General features: G+C 45.4%; 1 protein-coding gene across 1 annotated transcript in view; it reads right to left on the bottom strand.

Annotated features, from left to right (window-relative positions):
• The window catches only part of Cacna1e (calcium voltage-gated channel subunit alpha1 E), a 409,810-nt gene that overhangs the window by 56,367 nt on the left and 328,083 nt on the right, over positions 1–25,360 (bottom strand). Inside the window, exons 20-28 of the mRNA XM_008829746.3 lie at positions 21,630–21,686; positions 19,716–20,369; positions 18,728–19,044; positions 16,106–16,265; positions 14,819–14,948; positions 14,100–14,159; positions 13,231–13,337; positions 2,864–2,875; positions 932–1,028 (exon numbers count right to left, since the gene is read on the bottom strand). Coding sequence (XP_008827968.1) covers positions 932–1,028; positions 2,864–2,875; positions 13,231–13,337; positions 14,100–14,159; positions 14,819–14,948; positions 16,106–16,265; positions 18,728–19,044; positions 19,716–20,369; positions 21,630–21,686 — 1,594 coding nt within the window. The remainder of the gene's footprint in view (positions 1–931; positions 1,029–2,863; positions 2,876–13,230; positions 13,338–14,099; positions 14,160–14,818; positions 14,949–16,105; positions 16,266–18,727; positions 19,045–19,715; positions 20,370–21,629; positions 21,687–25,360) is intronic.

Raw genomic sequence — 25,360 nt, 5'->3', positions numbered from 1 at the left:
GGGTGGCGTGGATGGAGGAAGGCACCGAGGCACAGATGGAATTCTCAGCGGGATACAGATTTATTTCGCACGGGGCACCTTTCCCTCGGGGAAGGGAAAGATGTCAGTGAAGGGAGGAGGGGGAGGGAGGGGAGGGGAGGGGAAGGGAAGGGAAGGAAGGGAAGGAAGGGAAGGGAGGAAGGGAGGAAGGAAGGAAGGAAGGAAGGAAGGAAGGAAGGAAGGAAGGAAGGAAGGAAGGAAGTCCAAAAGACTGCCAAACTTGAATGTAAAGCACACCCTGGAAGGAACAAGGCTCATGGAAGGGAGAACAGAAAGGATATCAGACAAGGGGCTGGGGGTGGTATGCATAAAAAAATCTATGTTAGTCTTAGTCAAGTCATAGCATTAGGAAGAGACTAATTCAGGGTAAGGCACTTCCCCATTTCTTTTCTGCTTCTGCCATAAACAGACTGTGTGTCTTTGAACAAGTTGTCTATTTGCACCTCAAAAATATGAAATATTTGAGCAGGATGATACTTCTCTCTTCTGGTATTATGGATAAAAAACACAGCCCAGGTTACCCAGCCTACCTTAGCATGCAGACCACACACAAGGGGGCCTCTGTGGCTTCTTCCTTAGCATCCACTTTAACAATCCAGGAGGCCCCAAGACAAAGCCATGCAGTCTCCTTCCTAACTGATAGGAGACTCCAGGGAATACAGTACTGCCCAAGTCTGGACTCAGGATGAAAAGCCCACTTACAGATTTCTTGGGATATTGGTTATTTTCCTTTGATACAAAGACCTTAACTGCACTAGGCAAAAAACCTCAATTCTCAACTGAGGAAAAAAAAGAATAGTCTAAGAGTGAATTCTCCAATATCTAGTCAGCCATAGCTAAAGAGAGAAAATGAGAGAAGTGTATTAGGTGGAACAAATTCAGAGCACATCACCTTGAGCTTGGGCAAGCGCTTGATGGTCTTCAGTGGCCGCAGAACTCGGAGCACTCTCAGAGACTTGATAGTCTTGATGTCCCGCCCTTTGTTGGTTCTGCAGAGAGAGGCCCCCAGGGAATCATTGGGAGAAGGGGAAAAAAAGAAGTGACAGTCCAGTTGCACTAATAACAATAGAATATGAGCAGAGAGGAGAGCTGTAGACAAGAGGCCAGAAACTGGATTAGTGTAGACCCCTTCAGGGACCATCCACAAACAATGCTTCAGGATTTGCCTCAAATCACTCCTTAGTATACATGTGTACACATCCACATATGCACGCCTACGCATACACATTCAAGTACAGATGATCCCCAACTCACAAAGGTTCAATTTATGACTTCTCAATTTCATGATGGTACAACAGTGATTTGCATTCAATAGAAACTAAACCAAAATTGTGATTTCTTTACCCTCAAGGCTAATACCATGCAGTGAGAGATACCCTCCTTCAAATCTTGGCAGTCAGTGGTCCCAGTCAGCCATAAAATCATGAGGGTGAAAAACTGGTACTCCAGTGTATATAATGTGTTGCTAAATTGATATGATGTTCACAGATGTCTTAAATGCATTTTCCACTTAGGAGATTTTTGATTTTGAGTTTCCCTGGATGTGACCACATAAAAGAAAGGGATCATCTGTACATATGTAGAGGAACACTTAGGCTTCCATTAATTACTTCCTGTCCCTACTAGCCAGTTTAAGGCTGCTTAATACCACATTAGTAAATGAAAATGGAAGATACGCCAACCAGGGACCATGAGCAGGGGCCCTCTTTGTATTCCCACTCTGCGTAGTTCAGTGCTTTTCCAGTAACAGGCTTTCAAAAGTTATTCATTGACTTGAATAGGAACACACAGTTAAGAGCAAGCCTCATCAGGGAACTTGACTCAGTCTAGGTTTGCCACCTCTCACAGTTCAGGAAAGTGGGGAGAGCGAGCCAAGGAAGACTGGTGGGGGGCATAACACCCTTGCTGTGCTGGGCTGCCACTTCAGAGAAGACTCCAGGCATCTTGCCAGGACCTTGGCACTCACTCCAGTTCTGTTTTAGCTAGCCCTTCCTGCAGTCCTTGCCACTTCAGATACTCTGCACTAGTCCAGGCTCCAGAGAACTACACAGTGGGAGTAGGCTCTACCCACCTTTATTCTGATCCTATGGGTAATGATCCTCCCTATTCAGCATCTAAGAAATATTTGCTCTAAATGAAGAAAATGCATTTCTCTTATTTCTAAGAATTAAATGAATAAATCAAATTGCATTCCTCCTTCCTCCCTGCTCATCCCCTGAGAGCTTTGTATTCAATTCAAATAACTACAATTTGTAAAACATGTGCATGCTGGGAAACAAGGCTCTAAATAGTGAAATAAGGCTTGTTTTTTTCCTCGTGCTGACCCACATTACAATTACACTAACAACCAGAGGAACAGGGATCCAGAACGTCAGGTAGGAACTGCCTGATTCAAGTGCAATTTGCCCTTTATGCCCAGCCCAAATGAAGGAAGTCTGTCTTTTCAGGAAAGGCAAGATGACATTTGATCTGATCTCACATGCTGATTTTACCCAGAATGTTAATGTAAGCCTCTCTTAGTATCTCAGGTGATGACCTAAAAGTCATTTGAAAGTTCTTCTGCTGTTTTAAGCACATCTACCTACATATCTAAATAAGTCAACATATAGGTCAAATATTACCCAAACCAGTAAGAATGATCACCTCCCCAAAAGACTTGGAAACTGCTAATTTTTTATTTGAGGCATCTCAGTGGAAACATACCATTTCTATAAATTCACCACACCTTTCTCACTGAATCAGTTCCTTCCATCCCAATTAGTTTCTCCCTCTTCCAACCCGGTCCCCATAACCTTCTACTTCAAAGAAAAATAAACATAGTTACCCCAAAGCGTTCCTATGGTGAATCCAGGTGGGAAGCAGTTATGGAAAGAGGAAGAGGTAGAGAGAAAGAAGACAGTCAGAACACTTCAAAGGGGAGAGAGACACAGTGATACAATGCTGGGGAAGCAAGACCCTTGGGATCCTGCCCTCAGCATTGGCACTTGTCAAGTCCGTAGGGTTTGTGAAAGGAAGAACAGCACACCATTTGCTCCACATCCCCCTTTCTACCCACAGGGCAAAGGCCCTTTAAAAGCACTAGCAGAACTGCTTCTAACACAAAGATACCCAGCCCGTGCAGTCTTCCAGGGAGCCTGGTTTAACTGGACTTTCCTAAACATAGGTTTTCATTTTCGTTTCCTTGGCAGTCATTAGGCAAGCTCTGCTCCCAGTACCTTTATAAAAACCAGACAAGAGGAATGGTATCTGCGTTGGGTCAGAAACCCCTACAGAAAAAGCATTTCAGTCACAGTGACTTTGAATGGTTCCACCTGAAGAGGATTAAGTATCTATATGCAAACAGGGGCACTCTGGTATCTTGCCAGTGCTCAGATGACCAACATCACTGAACCACATCCAGATGAGGAAGAGGGTTTTTTAGGAAAAGCTGCCTTTTTGATCAATTAAATGACTAACTTCCATTGTGAAAAATTAACTCTGCTCTTGTATCTTTGAGACAGAAACAATGAGAACTTATTTTAGCTTTTTGAATCTTCCTTGCTCAGGCCCAGGCTCTGTGCTAAGCACTTGCAGTGAAAGTCTTCCTACAATTTCCTAGTAACTTTCAGACACAGATTTTACCACCTTCATTTCACAGATGAAATTCAGTGAAGGAAAGTACACGCAGGGCTAGCTGGCAGAGCTGCAACTGGACCTGGCTCATGTGTGACAATTGGAGCTCTTGGCCATGGTCACCAAGCCTCTGTACCTGTAGGTTTGGTTCAATATTCAGATACCCCAATGAATTTTAGAGCTGGAAAATACCCTAAGATACATTTATTTGCAAAGAAAAATGAAGTGGTGTGGCCTAAGGTCACTCTATGAGTAAGCTCAGACCCACAGATCAACATGAATTTGTGATTCCCATCTTGGCCTGCTGCCATAACAAAGTGTCTGGGATCCGGGCTTCAGTCCTTCACTTCTGGTTGCTATGAAGGTTACTCTTCATTCTTTTTCTAACTTTTATCACAAACCTGTACTCTATCACCATATGTTACCAGCTAAGACTTCTAATGGCCAGTTAACTAAATTAAGAACCCTGTATTCAACATATTAATTTTCACTACAAATGCCAAATGAATGGTGATCTGGGAATACAATTGGAGGCCTTAAATCCTTAATGTGATAACCTTCAAATCGTCAGGGGGCAGACATATTATCTCTTGAGTCATAACTTGTATATAAGTTAAACAAAATTTTATTAGTGTCAGGCACTTTTCCAGGTACTGGAACAAATAAGCTGGCTAATCTCTTGAAACTTAGCTTGTCTAGTAGGGCAGATAGACCTCAAATCAACAAGGACACAAAAGTAATAATTGGAAGCAGCCGTGGAGAGAAAGAATCACTTGGTAGATAATTTACCAAGACAACAACACAGTTTTCTTTTCCCCATGTTTTATTTTCCTGAGACTATCCTAAGATGTGAGAACAGGGTAGCGGATGGACTTATGGGCAGGTGGTCAAGGAGACACACTCCAGGCTTTCACCTTCTGTTTAACTCTTGTCTCTGAGAACTTTATATTCGATAGCATCTGAACAGATTCTGGGAGACCACATTTAGAGAAAGCACCTCATGTAAGAAAATCCAATATTTCTTCTTCCTCCCACACAGATAAAATACAAAATTTGCATTATTCTCTATAATTAATTTCGCCCCAGAATTTTAGTAAAACATGATATGGAACAAAGGAAATTTCAACCCGTGTCACGTGTCCTTGGTACAGTCTAATGTTAACAGCAGAGTCTCCCAAACTACTGAAGGCTGTTTGTCCCATTCTGACTCCTAAGATCTGAGCAAGGATAGCAATAAAACACAGGCTTGAAGTGAAAGATTAGCACATCTTTCAAACAGATCTCCTACTGCAGAGGAGCCACAGAAAAACTATGATTTCGCAGCACACATGCAGCCCCGAGTTCAATCTCTAGCATCAGAGGAAAAAAGAAAAAACAAAAACAAAAACAAAACAAAAACCACAAACCACAAAGGAAAGCAAAACAAAATAAAAACCATGATTTTGAATGGATGCTGAGAAAAACGAGCTTGCATCCTACATGTTGCTAAAACAGGATCAACATTGTTTTGAAAATTTCCATTTGAAATGAAAGAATTGGGTAACAAAACCAGGGAATCAGGAAAAAACAAACAATTTCACCTTTGCTAATTAAAATATTTCACAGTTTATACACAGACAAGGCCAAAGCACCTCTCTCCCCAAATCCAGTGTCAAAGCCAAGTTTTCAAAGGAGGGAGATGTTTTACCAAACTAAGAAGGCAAGCTCTTCTAGCACTTTGAGACACATTGTTTTGGAAACAATTCCTGTGCTTTTTACAAATCATCCAAATAATCACTTGATAATTCTGTTAGTCTTTGTCGCTAAATGTATGAGTTTTTTTTTTTTTTTTTGTTTTTTTTAAGAAAACGAACAAAAAACAGTGCCTAGCTAATTAGTAAGATTTTAACAGGTTTGAAATGGACTCTATTGGAAGACAGTTCCACTAGGATATACTGGCTCCACTTTAATTGGGACTCAGTGGGGCCACCCATTTTGCCATTTATTTCCTACTTGTCTAGTATACTCTGGGCTGCCCTAAAAAACCAAAACAACAACAACAGAAGCCCCATTTTCCTTGTGCCTCTTCAGTGTAAGATGAGGATTTCCCAGCTCAGATGTCAAGCTGTCCTCTACATCTGCCATGTGCAATCATTCAACATTCACTGTCTTCTTCTTCTCCAGTTCCAAGGTCCCTTTTTTTCAGAGGATATATTGTCAAGTTGATTGCTGCTAAGAACTGGCTCTCCTTCCACTGTGGCAGAGCAAGGACATCAGGTTCTGGAGAGCCCTTTATTCTTTAACTGTCACAGCCTCTGCTTTTATCCATGAGTCTGCCAGACAACAGCACAGGAGTTTCCTGCTTGGAAAGGTTAGGTTTACAAGACAGGCAGAGTGACCATGCTAGGAAGAGGACTGATTAAAAGTGTCTGGACTATTGTTGATAGGCAATAATAACTACCACTTACTATTCAACTTAAATACTTGGTAGTATTTTGAACATGAAATATATTTTACCTTATTTAATTCTCATAGGGCCAAAATGTGGTTATTTTTCATTTCCACTTACAGGTGAAGAAACAAGTTCAGAGAGGGAAGGCAGATGATAATCAATAGTGTTGGAATTTAGACCCATATTTGCCCGACTCTGATGTTACACCTTTCAAAGCAGAAACACTGGGGACAGGGTAACCAAAACAGGGAAGAGAAAAATAAACCAGTGTTTCTGAGCTCAAATATCGCAAGACGGACAAGCTTAGGGATGCTCTTTCCCATCTTCCACAAAGGTCTTCCTTGCTCTAGATAGAGACAGAAGACTCTGCAGGCTGATGCAGGTCCATACCAAGCCACTGTTCTTCCTTTTCAGAGATGACTGGTTTGTAAACATCTAAAACGAGAGTTTCACATGATGAACTTGAATGCCATACACCAAGGTTGCTCCTGACCTGGCTTCACTCTTTATTCATCATATGAGCCAAACCAGCTAAAGCTCTGACCATTGATTTCTCAACTATGAGAAACGTGATGAATGAGGAAAGTGTGCATGGAAAGGAGGAGGAAGCATCACTCTTTGCATTGGTAATACTCGTCTCTCCAGGAGCTGTGGATAAAACCGATTTGACTGCTTGTGAAAAGAAATCTAAATTCAGCACTTTGACCTTGTTACTCTTAGTGGTGCCATTTGGGGATTATTTTTCTTCCTAGCCTAGGCATCTCCCCTTGTCATCTAGGTAACTTAAACCTATGGTTACTCTGGTATCTTTGTTCTGTGGCCACAGAACTCGCCCTGTGCTAAGTCCTTTCCTTTTTACACATGAACCTCAATGGGCTTCTCATACGCACCATGACAGCCTTTTGAAAATTTCCTCCTTTGCAATACACATCACTATACTCCAACTAGAAGGTATTTTTGTCCAAGCATCAAGAAGCAGCAGGAGGCAGCAAAGCATCTGTCTCCTAGCAGTTTTGTTATTCTGGCTGGTGAGCAATGACCCAATTTTTTATTTCTTCTTAGTCTTTATATATGAGCATAACCAAAGATACCCTCATCTGTGATCTTCAGAGGAAGGTCCTGCTGACTGAAGTCCAGTCAATGCATCTGCCTAGCTGTAGACTAATTTGGGTTTTTTTGTTTTGTTTTGCTTGTTTTGGTGCCCTTTAAAATTATTTACTATTTTTATTTTATGTGTATGCATGTATTGCCTGCATATATGTAAGTGCACCCATGTTGTGCAATGCCTGTTGAGGCCAAAAGAGGGTGTCAGATCCACTGGAAATCGAGTTACAGATGGTTGTCTGCCACCATGTGGGTGCTAACCTGTGTCTTCTGCAGGAGCAGTCAGTGCTCTTAACTGAGTTATCTCTCCAGCCCCATTTTTAAATATTTAGACAGGGTCTCCCAGTATCCCCAGTTCACTTGGAATTCATTATGTAGACTAGGTTGGCCTCAATGTCACAGAGATCTGAGTGCCTCTGCCTCTTGAATGCTAGGACTAAAGGCAAGTACCACCATACCTGGCCCAGTAGACTAATTTGTAATGTAAGGCTATGCCCTGTGAGTGTGGGTTAAGCAGATGGCTAGCAGGTCACACAATCTGGGCTGATACTTCCTGATTTCCATTATACAGTCTTCTTTCCTAAGTTCTCTACAACCTACTTTTAAGCATGGAGGGTAATGTGATGGTTTCTACTGGTCTCACAGGACTGGCCCCTTGCCATGGCTGTGAAGCCTCATTTCCTAAACAGGGTGCTTTCTGCATATGGGTCTAGTTGGTTCAGTTACGGGTTGCCACATGGATGGAGGTATATTCCCTAATTGGACCATTTCATTTGTCTGGTCCTGTGTCCATAGGATGACATTATCCCATTTATAATCAACTATTTCTCATATTTGTATCATGGATAAACATAATAGAAACATAAAAAAATACTCAGGCATTCACACACATAGGATGTTTACAAGTGAACATCCTACAGATGGTTCCTCAGTAGTACCAATGTCACGTGTGATAGATAACACATGCTGGGCCTTAATGCCAAGAGCAGATAAACTGGGAGCTTTCCTCCATGTGCCTTCTACTCAGTACCTCCCAAGTTCTATTTTAAGGCAACAGGTATAATACGGTGGTGGGTACCTCAAGGGTCTACAGTCACTGATCACCTTTAGCGTCCTGGCCTGGACACAAAGTTAGATGAAGTGTCTCTTCACAGTCTGGAGTCATAAGGATCAACATGTTATCTGCTCACTGCTGGAAATTTCCAACTGCTTTGCTGCCAGAGTCCTAAAACCATAGTTAATGGGCTACCTGATGGCAAAATGTAATTTTAATCCTTCATTTTCTTCCAAAGTAGGAGAGTAGACGCTCTGTCTAGCTCGGTGGTAAATGGGCCCACCTTTTGCCCCTTTAAGATAAATGTGTAGTAACAGCTTCCTTTGAGAAACTCTCCTTTTTAGTTCTAATAGAGTATGGGTGGTCAAGGAAAAAGCTCCAGAGGCAAAGCTTCAGGCATGAGGGGGCCTACCTTAGACCTGGGAGGCAGGGATAAACAGGGATAAACAGCTGTTGTTTCTGTGTCCTTCTCAGTGTGAGCACATACTATCATTTTAGTTGCAAATAGTCACTCCTTTCTGACGTGTGCATCTTTACCTTCAGAAACAAAATCAAATCAAACTGGCCCAGAGGAACAGGTGCTGTGGGTCCATAGGGCACTTCCAAATCTCAAACTGCCTGTGCCTATGGGTTTTACTGAATGAACTTGGAACCAGTTCTGCTGTTGTGGCTGGCTCTCAATGCATTCGAAAGACTTTATGCATCTTAGCCATTAGGGCAGAGTGTCAAGTGTCAGGAAAGTGACATACTTCAATGGAAGGAATGTAATGAAAGCTAACGTGGGAAGTCTCCTTCCTTCTGGCTTCCAGAGATAGACTGACTCATGTTTTTGCTTTTGGGTAAGGACTAAATAATCAAAGGCCAAGTGCAGCCAGATCCCCTTGTGTGCCAGGGAGTCCTGACCTCACCTCATGCCCTGCTACAACAGCAAACAGCCATGGAAAGCTCTGGCAGCCACTAGGGAACCTGCCTGGCTCTGACTGATATGCCAGAGTGACTCCTAAGGTGAGGGAGAAGGTGGGAACAGAACTGTTTGTGCTTTTCCTATTAAAATGTTTAGACTGACAAGCAATCAGCTGTGAATTTACTATTGAGAATGCCACCCAGGAGCTTAACTACCCTTGTAAGTTCAACTGATCAAATACCACATTGTACTCAGAGGAAATGGAGAGAGTGAGCATCTTGGGTTAGAGTATATACCCCAACACCCAGAGATACCCACATGCATGTTCTAGGCTCTTCTGCATTTTTCTGACATGCTAGTCCTACACACTTGCTTGCTCAGGTCACTTTACTAAATTCAGAGGACATGAATCGTGAGGACACAAGCAGCAGCATCTTCATACTCAGGATTCTGAAAGGCTCAAGATATAACTTGCTTTGGGGTAACCCAAACTCTCCCATGAGGCATCTGGGTCTTAGGGGGCCTTAAAGTGGGACAATATGCCTGATGTTCAGGCACCCAGAAATGCCAAGGCTATAACCATCTCTGTCTTCCCACCCAGGAGGCTAGGAAGCAGAGGGGATGGCAACAGGCTGTGAGGAGACAACGAGACTGAATAAAGCAACTTCCAATCTTCAGGAGAAAATGCTCACATTGGGGGGGGGGGCGTTTTCAGAAAAAAAAAGGATGAAAGACAAAAGGCTTCATAGACCCAGTCACTTACCAGACTTTTCTTGAAACCTCAAAGGCCATTTGGGACATTGACAATGACAAACACTCTGTCTCCACATGGGCCAGAAAGCAGGGTGTGATGAGGGCATTGGGGAGAGCTGTTCATAATCCCTACCAAAGTTCTGCCTCCTTAGGAGATGCTAGCCTATGAAGGAGACCTTGGTGTTCTTATAAATGCTTTATAATGTAAATGTGGACTGTAAAGAACAGAAAAGTTGCAAGGGTATTTTAAAATCCAGATATGCCCACACCAATAGCATGTATCAAGTTCCTAAATAGAATGTGTCAGGTTTACATTATAAAAAATTCCCTTGTTTGATGTATGTAGCTATGGAGAACAGGTGTTTTCCCAGCCACTACATAAAAAGCATATATGCTTGGAGAGAACACAGATGATGGTGGGTGCAGATTTCTTCAGCAGAGGAACTCGAGATAGTACAGCATTCTGGGAGAAATCAGCTGGAGACTGTTCCTTCCTCTTAGTTAGCAGCATTGCTCTGGGGAGTTGGGCTGGGTCCTGAGAAGGCTTTTGCTGGCAGTGGTGGAAGGGATGGCAAGTCACTTCTGGTTTCTGAGGAACCACATAATGATGCTACCATGGCAACTGCCACCAGTTGCTTAAACTGACAGAGCGATAGCCTTTGCAGATGCCTCACTAGGGCAGGGTTCAATTTTACGCAGGAGAAAGAGATGAGGAGAGAAATAAGGTGGTGTGAGTGGTAGACATTCACAGAAGCAAACCCATGGCCCACCACAATTCTCTGGCGCCCTCAATGAGGAAAGGGAGAGGACAGAGTTAGGAAGCATGGGCACATGGAGTATCAGAACATGTTACCTGGATCGGTAGCAAATGTGGCAAAAGCTAAAGGAGGGGACAGTGGGAACACGCTCTACAAGCAGGGAAACTGGAGCAGCAGGCATGGCAAACTGGGAAGGAAGATGATGAAGAAGAAGGATTGAGGCAGAGAAGGATGAGCAAGGATTATCAACATTTTGGAGAGAAATGAAGTGAAATTTCAAGACGTGGCATCACTGAAAGCAAGTAATGGATCATATTTCTCAATCCATCTCATAAATACAGACCCCAGAACAAGGGGATTTCTGATGTCTCCTGCACTATACCTGATCTGAGGATCAAAAGAGAGACTTCAGCTCCAGGGCTGCTAAGGTTTCCCTTACCATTGCACCAAAGCCACCATTGCCATGTTGCAAAGAGCACAAAGAGAGAACAAGACAGATGACAACCCTACAGAACATTGGTGTCAAATGAGTCTAAAGAGAAACAGTAGACACAGGACAGGATGCAAGGGCTCCCTCTGAAGGGCATCTCCGGTCCCACCTCACCTCTAACATGCCTGTTGGTCATTCCAGGCTTGGGGACAAGCTGATTGGGTGAAAAGAGGCTAAGCCTTGGACTAGCCTACATCTATCTTGAACTTTTTGCAAAAATTCACATCAGCACATACTTTATTCCTACATTCATGAATGATGAGGGAATTAGAAGTATAAAGTAGGAAATTAACATTTATTGATCGCTCACACTGCCAGATCCAGTGCTACACACTTTGCATGCTTTATTTTGTCTCTATTTATAGATAAGAAGTGGAGGTTAGGATAATTGATATTTTGGTGCATGGCTAACACAAAGCTGACAAGAAGGGCTAGGATTCAAACTAGGCTCTGTGTGTCCCCATAAAGCATCACATTTTCTGTTCTGCCCTGTCACCTGTGAACTCTGTTCTCAAAGGTCTGGTGAGTTCTGTCCTCTATGCTTCTCTCTCCATCCTTTACTTAAGGATAGACAGACTGTTCCACTGATGTCAACATAAGAGAGAAGCAATATGGTGACTAGTATATGCAAATGAACTGATGAAATGGAAAGAACTTGGCCTTTTAACAACCCAACGGTCATATTTTATTTATCCTGAACAACAACAACAAAGATGGGCTTTCTTAAGACAATGAATCATCACATGGAGAAAGAACAGTTGGGAGTCCCCTTGGTAAAGAGAGGAGGTTGCCCTTCTTTCATATGCTGTGAGAACCCACACAGGATCTCTATTTGCTAGGAAATGCCGTGCTTTTGTGAGATGTCTTTGGGAACAGCTCGGCCGTATCTTCTAGGAACCTTTCATTCTGTGAGGGAAAGGTGACTCTTCATAGCTTCCATGGGGTTGACCCACCACTGTATATGGGGACAAGGCACACTGAATCACCCTTGCTGCCATTTTGTCAGGGGATCACAATCACACTTGGCCTGGCCCTGCTGAAGTGCCTGTCATAGCTCCTAAAGCAATGGACACAGTCCACTTCTAGGTTCTGAGCGATTGTATTTAACCCAGCTGGGAACTCTCACCTCTCCTGCCGAGCACCCTTGCCCTGAACCCTGTAGTTCTTACTCTACCTGTTTAACTGCCAGGATGGAGAAGGGCTAAAAAGCTGGCAGTGCTTTGGAGACGGTAAATGGCAGAGGACACCTTTCTTATCCCTTGGATATGGGAAGGGTATATAGAGACACCTTGCCCCAAATGCTTCCTCTGCCCCATGTGGCTGTAGCCAGCCTTGCTTAGAAGACAAGGCTCAAAAGGCTAAAAGGAAATCCTACATGCCACCCAGAAGAAAGGGAAGTTGTCTGGGATGAAACAAGGTACAGACTGAGCCCAGAAGGCTGATATCTATCCTGGCATCTGATATCCTGGTATCCTGATATCTATCTACCTGGTTAGCCAAAAAAAGTCTCTGGCAGCATCTCTATTTCTCAGCCACATTCCAGAGGGCTAGGGGAGCCCCTTACTTCTGGCTAGAGTCCATGGGAATTCCGTGATATAGTTGAAAACCTATTGCATACAGCTGGATCAATGTGTGGGGGAAAGAAATTTCTCCAAATATAATGAATAATTTAAGAACATTTTCTTAAGTATATTATCAGGAAAGGCTTGGAAAGTCATTTATTTTTGAGATTACATACATCCATTATGGTTTTATGTCCCTGGACTAGCTCTCTGTTACCGCTGCTCATGGGCAGAGCATGCCCAGGATTCTGGAATCCCCAACTTTCTCTGCATTGTCTTTCATGATGCTCTGGCCTTTTCCTTCTTCCTTGCTCCTCCTAATTCCTTACTTAGGGCATGTGAACTGCAACTATAAGGCCTTAAAAACTTAAGCTTGAGAGCAATTGGAAGCTGACTCCTAGAGCATCACTCTTTGCTACCAGTCTGAGTCTTTCATTCTCAGGTGTGCCCTGGAGACAGGTGCAAATCAGGCAGGGACTCCAGGAAGAAACGAGGGAGGGAAACACAACAGGAAACTACTTACGCCAGAGCAAAGGCTACCAATGCACCAACCACCACCACAAAGTCCAGAATGTTCCAGAGGTCTCGGAAGTAGGATCCATCTTGCAGGATCAAGCCTTGGTCTATCATCTGCAGGATAAGGGTGTGAACAGCCATGTATGAGTCCCATGGTGCACGTAACACCTACACTGGACTTTGCTTCCTAATGGCAATGGTTCCACTGTGACTGTCTTCACATTCAAACCCACCCTGGGCCTTAGAAGCAAGGGGGTATTGCATAAGCTCTCTCCAGGTAATGGTGAGGACTGAGACCTCTTCTCGCAGTCACACATGTTCTCTCTAGTTTACAATATAGGCCTCCTCCTGTAGCCACATAGGGTTGAGTTGGACTTCGCTGCCATTACAGAATCCTGCTATAGTCCTCTTTTCTTCAGTGTCTCAGAGCTCCAGATATTGCCACATATGCATGAATGGGTATAAAACCTAGATGGGTAAGACTTGGAATGAGATAACCTTGTGAAGTAATAGGTGGCTAGAGGACGTTTGGTTGGTATTAGATGCAGTCTGGAAAGACTTACCTATATCTAACCCTTTGCCTTGGCATGTACCTAGTTCAAGACTGGAAATTTGCTATGTAGATGTATACATCCTCAAGCTGTCTGCCCACCTACCTCCTGCTTGGACCATCAGTGTAGGTCCAAACTGCACTATTCAAACACATCTACAAAGCCATGCTTGCTGAGGACACCACGGCCAGAGAAGGGCTCAGCAGAGGCCTTGAGGTTCTCATGGGCCAGTAGATGGCATTATGGAGGAACAGCCCAAAACTAAAGGAGCAGACAAGTGATCCACCCAAACCCTGGAGCCCAAATTTTCTCTAGATGCTTTTACCTTTATAACCATCTCAAAGGTGAACACTCCGGTGAAAACATAGTCAAAATACCTCAGGACCTGTAAGACACATATGACCAAGACAAAGAGGACCGGGTGAGACCACCAAGCTATGCACATATCTATCCACTGACCCATGTAGTACTGCATGACCACACTGGTTCTTAAATTTCACCTCAGAACAGTGATGAATTATTAACATAACCTTTAACTGGACTGAGTGGTGAATACAGGGCACAAGGAGCCATGGAACCTGCTGAAGCCACATGGCCCGGGGTCAGTCCTTGGCTATTCCTTTCCTTTGGGTAGAACCCTCTTTAACTTCTTAGGTATGAATTGCACCACAAATGTTTTGCTCAGAATCTGTGGGTACCCAGGAGATACTGCAACTCCCTGTGGTAGAGCTACAGTTCCCCCAGCATCACACATATCACCTATGGTTCTATGGTCCTGTGTTCAAGCCCTCTGATAGTTGCAGGTCCCTCTCAGAGTCCTAGCTGGCTCTAGGTGTGAGGCCCACTGCTGAAGCATAAAGGCAGTGGTGTGGTTACAGATGACAGAACTTCTCTGGAAATGGCTCACAATTATCTTTGAGAAACAGGCATGGGCAACTTCTCTATTCCCAGAAACCTTCCTGATATCTTGGTTCTGATGCTGGGCTGGGATGGAGTAGATCCCAGGGCATTAGGAGGATTGGAAATTGGTCCCTATACACCCACTTTGTTGCGTTCTGAGTTGGTCAAGACAGGGTCCTCAGCTGCCAGGGCAATGCTGCTGGCTGCGATCACCAGGAGGATGCACATCTCGAAGTAGCGCAGGTTCACAATGTAGTGGCAGGCCCTGCGGATCCTGTGGGGTGGGAGAGCCTGCTGAGCTGGCCCTGCATCCTTCCCACGCCTGCACCTCTTACTTTCCACTTTCCAGTCCTCACCCCTGAGCCCTCCGCCGCAACCCCCTCCCCCAGCCTCTTCCAGACAGCCAGACCCTCATCAAAGGAAGCCACTAGGGAGAGCAATTTAATTTATCAGGCAGCGCCCCTTGATTTCAAGCCTTAGTGGGGGAAGGTAATCAGATTTGGTTAGCGGCTTTGGCACGCAAGCCAAGATACATTGTCTGCACATACAATTGAGCGCAGGGAGCAGCTGTTTGAGACTACACAACCCCAGGTGGTACATGGTGCCCTCTACTGTCTGCTGCATCTTAGAGTCTTCTCCCCTAACCAAGGAAACCAAGATCTGTCTAGGAAATTATAAAGGATCAAGAAACACAAAACCAGACCTTGATTCTAAGGCCTTTAATGAAAATAGCATGTTTTCATGGCTCCCTGACAATTCTGATGAAAGTAACTGAATTCTATGCTACAGCTTTGGATGACCTGGCAGTTTACAAGTTCCTTCCATTCCACAGTCTTGCCAAAACCCTGCACACGTAGCCTCTAAAGGCTTCTTTGTCTTCCTCGTCTCAGAAGCTGGTCCATATGTCATTTCCAGAGTAGAAGGCACCTTCTTCATAATTCCTTCCTAATCCCATTTTTCTTGAGTCTATGCTTCTAGATTCTTCTGACACCTCTTCCCCATGCTTCTACCTCTGCTCTAGGGTGTAGGCTTGCTTCAAATATCCATATTCAGGACAGTAGGCCCCAAACTTCAAACTGCAAAAGATATCTGACCATCCTAGGAAACATAGATCTTAGTTCTGTCTTTGTCCAGACTACCTGGTGACATCCTTAAAGAGATTTCCTTTCCTCTATGCCAGCTACAAAGAATGGATGAAGGGTCCTTTCCAGTATTCCATCTTTATTTAGTTACCCTGAAGACTATGAGCACAGAACGAGAGGCTATTCAACTTAATGACTCACCTCACCTCTTGGCTCCTAGATGCTTCTGTATCTGGCCTCCCTCAGGAAGATGACCAGGCTTCCTGCCTCCTTCCCACCATCCCAGGCTGGCTCAAGTTCTGGCTGTCTATTCTAGTACCATAGGGGACACAACAGGAGCATGGCTTACGGGTTGGTGGTACTGAAGATGAACATAGAGCTGTGGGGCACCATGGCTTTGCCCGTTTCTCGCTTTTCCTTCTTCTGTTTCTTCTTCTCTCCCTCTTCTTCCTCCTCTTTGATATCTGCCTCCTTCAAGGGACTGGCTTCTCCATCAGTTTTGTTGCTAACTGCAAACAGAACATGTTGAAATCTTCAGAAGCCTGGTGACATGCGTGGTGCCTTGATTCAGATGGGGACAGCACAGAGGCTATGACAGATGTCAATGATGCCCCTAAGTAGGCAACATAACAGTATTGGAAGATGTTGCCCACTTTACATTGTGTAATGTCTTTCTCTTCCTCTCGTTCTTATCCTTGCTCACGTGTTATATGGCACAGCCTTTGGTGACATAAAAAGGATAATCATACTTTCCATTTTGTACCTTAATTATTAGAGTCTGGAAAATAGCATGACTGTTTCAGCTGCAAAACTTACAAAATTTAGATACTGTATCTATACTCCAGCTCACTTATTGAAATACCATATCAGAATGCCCCATTATACAGGTGGGAAAACTGAAGTTCAGAGATTCTATGTACCTTTCCTAAGGTCATATAGCTAGCATAGTTCTAAATTTTATTTTAAAATGTTTAAACTTTATGTGTTTCAGTATATTGCCTGCATGTATGTAAGTGCACCCATGCCATGCAATGCCCATAGAGGTCAGATGAGGGTATTGGATCCCCTGGAACTGGAGTTACAGATGGTTGTTAGCATCCATGTGGGTACTGGAAACTGAACCTAGGTCCTCTGTAAGAGTAGTCACTGCTCTGAAGCATTGCCTCATCTTTCCAGTTCCCAATTTTAGACCCTATATGCCTTCATGAAATTGCACTGCAGAGGAAGATTTCAGGAAGCCACTATTCCCTGTGGCTGCCTTTCTGCCTGTGCTGTCTCCAGCTGTGATGGATGTAGAAGTGAGAAGGTAGTATTCATGTGAGTACGGTCCACTGTGTTCCAAGGCTGGGAGGAAGCAGCAGCCAGGGCAGAGTGGCACTGTCAGGTGACTGCTTTCTGCTCCTACAGTCAAGCCAGGTGGCAGGAGGCTGAAGTTTTCAGAGTGAAGAGAGAGCCCAGGCAACCTCCTCCCACTGCTCTGTGGTCAGTGAGTTGCACCACCCTGGTGCTCAGTATAAGTAGCAAGCCTCTGTTGTAACAGCACAGAGGATACGGCAGGATAGCCTTCTGATAGGTAAGTGCTAAGATGTACCTACAAGCCTTCCTATCATGCTCCATTCTTGTGGCAAAGACCACACACTAGCCCTGGAGTGAGAAAAGAGGGATGGTCAATCTACCTTAGATTGTTTCTCATAAAAGATGATCCAAAACACTTATTTAATAAAAGAAAAATCAGATAGACATTAAAAGTGACTTTGAGCCTGAGATCCTGAGACATAACAGAGTCCATCCCCAGCAAGCACTGGGTATGGGGTATTAACTTTTTAAATAGACCAGGCATTTCTGAGAGTGGAGACTGTGAAGGAAGAAAGAGTGAGCAGTGGAAAACGGGCAAAGAGGGTTCAAGGAGATTGACATGTGAAAGAAGAATATGGGAAAGATTAACGCAGGGACAGAGCGTGGGGACAAAGATAGCATATGGGATTGGTGTAAGGATGGAGGGTAGTGGAATTAATACAAGGATGGTATAGGAATAGTGCAGGGATGGGCTGTGGGGACAGGGATAGGGTGTGGGGTTAATGCAGGGATGGGGTGTGGAAACAGGAACAAAGTACATGATTAATGTAGGAAGGAGGTGCAGGGTCCAGGTAGGGATAAGGAGTGGGACTAAGGCAGGAATGGGGCTTTGGCTCAGGGTAGAGATGGGCATGAGATGAATGCAGAGATGGGGTACAGGACAGGGATGGGACATGGGATAAACATAGGCATACAGTATGAGTTCAGGACAAGAACAGGCAAAACATGAATGTAGGGATGAGGTGTAATTTAAGAAAGGATGGGATAGGATTAATGCAAGGATGGGGTTTGGGGCCAAATAAGGGCAGTAGTTAAATGTTCTTTTTTGATATATTTCCCTTTAGGGTTTCACAGATCAACATCTTCGCCTGAAGGAATTCTGATGGAGAAGTGGTATAACTAAAAGATCCTAGGAGAAAGAGAAAAGCTGAGAAGAGTAATTGAGTCATACAATGTTAGTGCAGGGAAAGGCCTCAGACATCATCCAGTTCAGTGCTCTTGTGTTATACATGACAAAGTGAGGCCTCCAGAGATGCTGGGGTTTTTGTGAGACTACTAACTGGGCAGAGGCAGTGCCAGAAAGAACCATTCTGCTGACATCCACCCTAGCAGGACTCCCTCCCTTGCTGCTGTAGCAGTGTACCAAGGAGGTCACAAGGGCACCATGGGTTAAACTTGATTACAGAGTGACTCTGAAGACTCAGGTGGTCACAGAACCAAATTCTACAGAAGAAATTTAAGATTGAGGAGACTAACTCTGCAGGGGAAACTGGCCCTGGATTAGCCCTGCTGGTGTGGCTTTCCACAAGGCTTTGTGAGAAGGAGCCCGGAGTCAGCTGTCCCCTGCTGTCTATGGGATAGGTGGTGGTGGGACGGGGGGGGAGACCGTGCTCACTGTGCACCACTGTTGAGTCCATCAAGGGGTCCACATCAGGGATGGCAACGGTGACGCTGGTACTCTCAGTGGTGGGCTTGTCTGCGTTGGCTGTGATGCAGGACAGATCAGGCTCACTCTGGCTGATACCCCGGCCTACATCCAGCTGTACATCCCCAAGCAGGGCCTGCTCACTGCTGCCTTCTGGCTCCTGCTCTGTCAGCACTGCATCCTTTCCCACTTCTGGTTCAGGTTGAGGTGGGACTAGAGGTGTTTCTTCTGCCTCATCAAGGGCTCCTGCCAGTCCAGAACCTCTAGGAACCATCAGACTGTTGGTCCTGAGAATAAAGCAGATGATGACCACAGTTCAGAAGCTGTTCTAAAATGGCTGATGTATCTGGCTAAAGGGAAAGGGGAGAGGAACCTGATCAGGCCTGCTGGAGAGCACACAGCACATGCGACCTTCTACCGACACCCAGGCACAGAGGAGCAAAGACTTGCAAGCTAGGCCCACTGACTTATTCCCATCCATTCACCCATCTAGCCATCCACCTATGCCTCACTCCCAGTAGAGAGTCCCTTGAACAGACCCCCATTTTCATAGGGAGAGTGCCTGTTACATTTATATTTGTATTTATTTTATTATTTTTATTTTATGTGTAATTATTTTATTATTTTTATGTGTATTGCCTCCATGTAGGTAGGTGCACCCATTTTGTGCATTGCCTGTGGAGGTCAGATGAGGGAGTCAGATTCCCTGGAACTGAAGATATGGATAGTGGTTAGCCTCCATGTGGGTGCTGGGAATCGAACCTGGGTCCTCTGTAAGAGCAATCAGTGCTCTTAATGCCTGAGGCATCTCTCTAGCCCTGCCTATTAAATTTAACTAGGCCTTTTAAAGGGTGTTTTCACATCAGCTCCATCTTAAGACCCATGAAGGTTTCTATCAGAGAATTCCTTACACCAACATGAGCTGTGTACTTCCAGTGCCCCATTTGGACATATTTACCTCCTTAAGTCCTGGGCTCTTCCCTCTTCATGGATGGTTGGTTCCTTGCTCCCATGGCTGCCCCTGGTTTCATGCTCCTTTTCCCCCTCAGTAGACACCCCTTCATCCAGACTCCGCTCCTGGCTGGCAGATCTGCTCCGGGAGGCTGATGCAGACTCTTTGCCCTCAGTCCTGACTCGACGGTGCCGGCTGCGCCGCTGGCTCTGCCTGTGTCTGGTCCGGTCCTCGAAAGTCACCACAGTCTCTCCTCCCCCCGCTTCCTGCTGGGTTGGGTCACAGTTCCCATGACAGGACCTGGCTAGCCATGGTGGCTCCCGTTTGCCCAAGGACAAGGGGCTCCTCTGGTTGTCCAGGGCACTGGTCAAGGCCCCTGTAGTCCCCTTGAGCGAGCCCCCACGGCTGATGCGTTCCTCTTCACACTTCTCCAGGCCCAAACCTAGGGCTAGGCCCTCAATGGGCCTGGGTCTCCGGTAGAGGCTGGGGTGAGCATTGAGTGGGTTGAGGGGGCTCAGTGGGTTGAGGGGATTGAGGGGGTTCATCGGTGGGGCCTCTTCTTTGTTGAGGGCCTCCTGGCTAGACATTTGCATATGCCTCCTCAGTTGGCTGGTGCGCTGCTCCCACACCGACATGTGATGCCTTCGTCTCCTCTCCCTCCTGCCAAAGGGGAAAAGGCAAGGGCCACAGTCAGAATCTGACAGCATATGTCAGGGAGGGCAGCCACAGGGGGCCATGAGTAGGGGCCACATGGTGAAGGAGCTAACAGGAGAGGTCAGGACCCACAACAGGAAGCACAGAGATGCAAGGAGCAGAGTGGCCACACATAAGTAGGTCATCAGACTAGTGCCTCCCAGTCTAGTCCAGTCCAGTCCGGGGTACTTTTCACTCCAGTCCCTATTCTGCAGTGCAATGGCTGAGGGGTGGGATAGGGTACTTTTCACTCCAATCCCTGTTCTGCAGTGCAATGGCTGAGGGGTGAGATAGGGATCGGCCCAGGACTAAGCTCCATGTCCTCAAGGCCTGTGAGAGTGGCAGTAAAAACCTCACTAGGCCTCCCTTTCCCCAGTGCTTCTTTTATTTCAGATATCAAGTGGGGCCTCCTTTACACCCACCAGTGGCCCTTCATTCAAAGTCAGTCTCCTCTCCCCAGTCCTTCTGAGATTGCAGTCTGGATTAGTGCAGGGTATGATGTACCATGTTCTGATACCAACAAAAGGTTCAGAGCAGTGGCAAGCAGACCTGTATGCTAACAGTGGTATCATCCCTTGAAAGTAAGACAGCCAGGGATTTCAAAGCAATAGCTAATAAAACTTAGGGAATATTGTATTCACAGAGACCACCAGCAGGCCACAGCCAAACTACTGCTGAGCATTGCAGCTCAGGGCCCTAATGAGCAATCAGGTGGCACCAGGAACACACGAACATGACATATGGAACACAGGCATGGACTCCTCAGGTGGAAGGGCAGACACCTACTCCTTCTCTCACATGACTCTAGCACACACCCACCAACTGTTAAAGGGATACGCACATGGACCCACACGCATCCTCACTGAGGCCCACACAATGATGTACACAACTGCCTACATGAAAGGAACACCCACTAGTACTAATTACCAATACCAGCATGTACCGACTCCCAGGCCAAACACAAGAGCCAACAACACACTGTCACGTACTTTAGACACACACTGATATAAACACACACTGAAAGGTACAGAGGGGATGCTCACAGATGTGCATGGAGCACACACATATATATATATATACACACACACACACGCGCACGTGCACACACACCAAGGCACACACTAACATGCACACCCAGGGTCACTTTGTCCATGGCAAGGACAAAGACACATTGTCCCCATGCCCACACAGAGCCACTCCCAAACACGCAGACCGGTACACACATACAGGTGGCTGCTGCGCGGCTCCCACATCGACATGTGGTGTCTTCTCCTTCTGTCTCTTCTGGGAAAGAAAAACGAACAGGTTCAGTCCACCCAACCTCTAGGACCTTCAAGCCCCACAGCCACCAGCAGATGTCCAGAGGGAGGCCAGAGTCCTCTGCATGTCCACAGGGCTTCCATGCACCTGCTTGCCCTCTGTTGACTACCAACCTCCTGCTCTCTCACAGTATGACTTCTGAGTCTTTACTGTGTGCAAATATACAGCTCCTGTTTTTGAGGCACACACGCAGAGTCTCAGAGGGCAGACTTTCATATTGGCTACTGCTTCTAATGCTTCAAACACCATGCCCCACTGCATTCGCACTGCCACCTAAGCACCCTTCGGAACCCTTTTCTTGATGAGCAGTTGTCCCTTCCCCAAGTCATTTCAAGGGTAACAAAGCACATTCACCCAGGTGTGACTCCCCAGCTTGTTGCTCCCATAGCGGATCCTGGCTCAATCTTATGGAACATGCGAGTAACAAATGTTCTGCCATGTACATCAGTGAGGCTATAGAAAAGCCTATGGCTAAGGATAGGGCCACCACTGTGGGGGCCACAGGATGTGAGTAGTGCTCTGTACCAGAAGCCTTGAATTTTTGCTCCATTTATCTGGGTGACACACAGTATCGGCCTTAGACGTGTTTAAAGAAATATCACTTCTCCATACACATTGTGTCCTTTCAAACACAAGTTTAATGGATGATCAGAATGACAGGATGAATGGAACTTGAAAAATTAGAAATGTGTATGTCAGCACAGGGTCACTGCTAGGGTGGAGGGCAACACATCTGGGATATACGCAGAATGACTTCGTTCTTGTCCTTGGGCTAGTTGACCCAGTCCAGCCTGGTGAGACTTGGCTCTGGGAAGCAGGTAAATGATGCTCCTTTCCTGCGAGGACACTACCAATGCAGAACATGCCAGGCAAATGAACACTGCTCAACGGCAGCATATCATGCATCTGGAAAGAAGCCTGATACAAGGGCTGAGGAAGTAGAGGCAGCTGGTCTGAGCCTTTTTGGGGGGTGTCTGGAAGAAGCACAAATGCACATATGTGCACACAAGCACCCACGGATGTAGGCATTATTGTGGAGATGCTGTGAGCTTCTTAACTGAATACATTCTGAGAGCAAGAGGGCACAGGTAGGGTGGGAGGTGAGAAGCACACAGAGCATACAGATAAAGAAGGGAGCCCTCTAGACAGGCAGCATGCACACCTGCTAGGAAAAGCACATCATATCTGGTTCTAAATTCTCATGTATTCAAATACCAGCCTTCAGGAGCATGTATGAAAATAGATGGAAGAGTTCTCTCTTTCCCCTTCTCTCTCCCTCTTTCTCACACACACACACATACTTTTCCCAGTCACACTCATTTCTCTTTCTCTCACATACTTTCTCATTTTCTCACACATTCTCTCATACTCTCATTCTTTCTCTTACACACACACACACACACACACACACACACACACACCACAGCATAAAAGACCAGTCTTTCTCATACAGACCAGATATATACATAACACTCTTTCACCTCTCTGTTGTGTATGCAAAATTCCAAATTTACATTCATATTCCCAAAAATCACACAGAGTAGACACATATCTCCAACTCATGTGCACATAGCCTTGTATATACCCCCAAATAACCTTGCCAAACAGAAAGGGCAGGTGTCCTTCCAATTTCAAAGATGGGGAAATAGAAGTTCTGAGGTCCTAAGTGGTCCTCCTCAAGGTCACAGAGCATATTATTAATAGAAATAAAATTAATATTTGAGCCCTTGGGTTAATAGTGATGCTCTTTCCATGTCTATCGTGGCAACTGCATTTGTGCTTACACTGCAGACAAGAAATTAGTGATCTGAGCTACATACCTAAGCAAGGCACAGACCCCGAGATCACTCCCACCAGCAGTGCACACCTCATGGCATGTGTGCAGCAACCAAAGCCCAGGTGTCAGCTCATCTCAGACGTCTGCATCCCCTTCTTCACCTTCATTCTGTACTGATATACCACTGGATTCCCACAGCCTCGTGCCTACCCATATTTCATTCATTCTTCTATTCTATAAATAGTTTCTACTCTGGGCCAAGTATCATCTCCAATCGCATCTCTCCAAATCTTCTCCCCTAAGCTTCCTCAGCTCAGTAAATAGAACCACCCACTCCTAGTGGCAGCCAGTCCTATCCATCTGCAGTTCTGGATACCTGAGTATATGTGATTTTAGTCAAAACTTAAAAGTTCAGGGAAGATAGGGTAGAGATTACTCAAGATCCATAGAAAATTCTGAAGAGGAAGAAGTTGTTTGGTATTCCCCAATCAATCTTTAATGATTTTTTTTCTCAGACTCACACAAGAGGGGGTTACAGGCCAAGCCATCCCACTTTTGCAGAGCAAAAATAAAACAGTAAAAGAGAAGGGAGGCACTACACCAAGCTGGGGAGCACCACCATAGGTGAGGTGGAGCCACTCAAGAGTTCCTCCCTCCCATGAGCACAGAGCCACCAAGGACTCCTCTCTTACCAGCTTTAAGTAATGGTGACAGGACCTAGTAGCTCAAGATATATTTCTACTTCTCAGTGGGCTTAGACTGTCCCTGTGGATACTACAGGACCACTGACACAAGCCTTATGCAGGTCCCGATCAACATCAGGAATTCTGTGGCTCACCTCCAACACCTGTCCCTCTCACTGGACAGAGGCCAGGCCTGTGAAAAGTCATCTTTCTCACTCCCTAAGTTTTTCCATGGAGCATAGATCTAGGTTAGATCCAGGAAGAGTGATTCCAGCTCTCCTCCTTACTGCCTCCCATTCTCTCTCTATTCCACCCGATTCTGTTTCTTCCTGTATATTGCAAGGCCACTGACAGGTTTTGTTTTGCTCAATTCAATGGTCCCTTCTCTCTCCCCAGTGAAGGTGGTCTTTCAACACTATCTAGTGCCGCTGACTGCTCCCTGTTCTTCCTTGTCCCCTGGCTGTGCTCCCTTGCCTCTTCTCCTTGCTTTTCCTGGTAGATAGACATATGCTCAGCCTCTGTCCTCAGCTCCACTCTTCCCAGTTTCCACTCTCCCTGGGTCAGCTCTCCCACACTGATGGCTTAAATACCATCTAAATGCAAATGACTTCCCCCAAATCTTTATTTTAATCCTGACTTCCAAGCACTAGACTCATGTAACCAATAGCCGATTCAAACACTTGGTTGCCTCAGCAGTATCTCAGATTCAATGTGGGTAAAATGTAGTCTGGATTTCCACTATCTCTGAGGCATCAATAAATACTGTAACCCTCTGTCCAACTTTTTTGGGTCACAAAACCATAAAACCCAAGAGCAGTTTTTATTTCTTCTCTCTTTTTCATCCTTGCTCACTACTGCATTTAATCCATGAGTGCATCCGATTGGCTCACATTCCAAAATACAAACTGAATTGAATTTCTGGTCCTTTCCTCTGTTGCTACCCTCCTCATCTAAGCATCAGCATCCACTTTAAGAACCAGATGTGTCCTACTATTTCCACAGTTGGCCCCCATAACCCATTCTCCACAGAGCAGAGTGGTCTTTTAAAGTAGAAACCATATGTTATCTGTCCTCCATGTTAAGTCTTCCCATGGTTCAATTAGAATTAAAGCTAAAGTCCTCTAACTGGGCCTTATGGCCTCTGTGTAGGCTCCTGTCCATCTCACTGACCTTGCTAT

This window comes from Nannospalax galili, unplaced genomic scaffold, assembly GCF_000622305.1.
Source record: "Nannospalax galili isolate Female #2095 unplaced genomic scaffold, S.galili_v1.0 scaffold294, whole genome shotgun sequence".
NCBI classification, from domain to species: Eukaryota; Metazoa; Chordata; class Mammalia; order Rodentia; family Spalacidae; genus Nannospalax; species Nannospalax galili.
The sequence above is the reverse complement of the archived record's forward strand: the minus strand, read 5'-3'. Positions and strand labels throughout refer to the sequence as shown.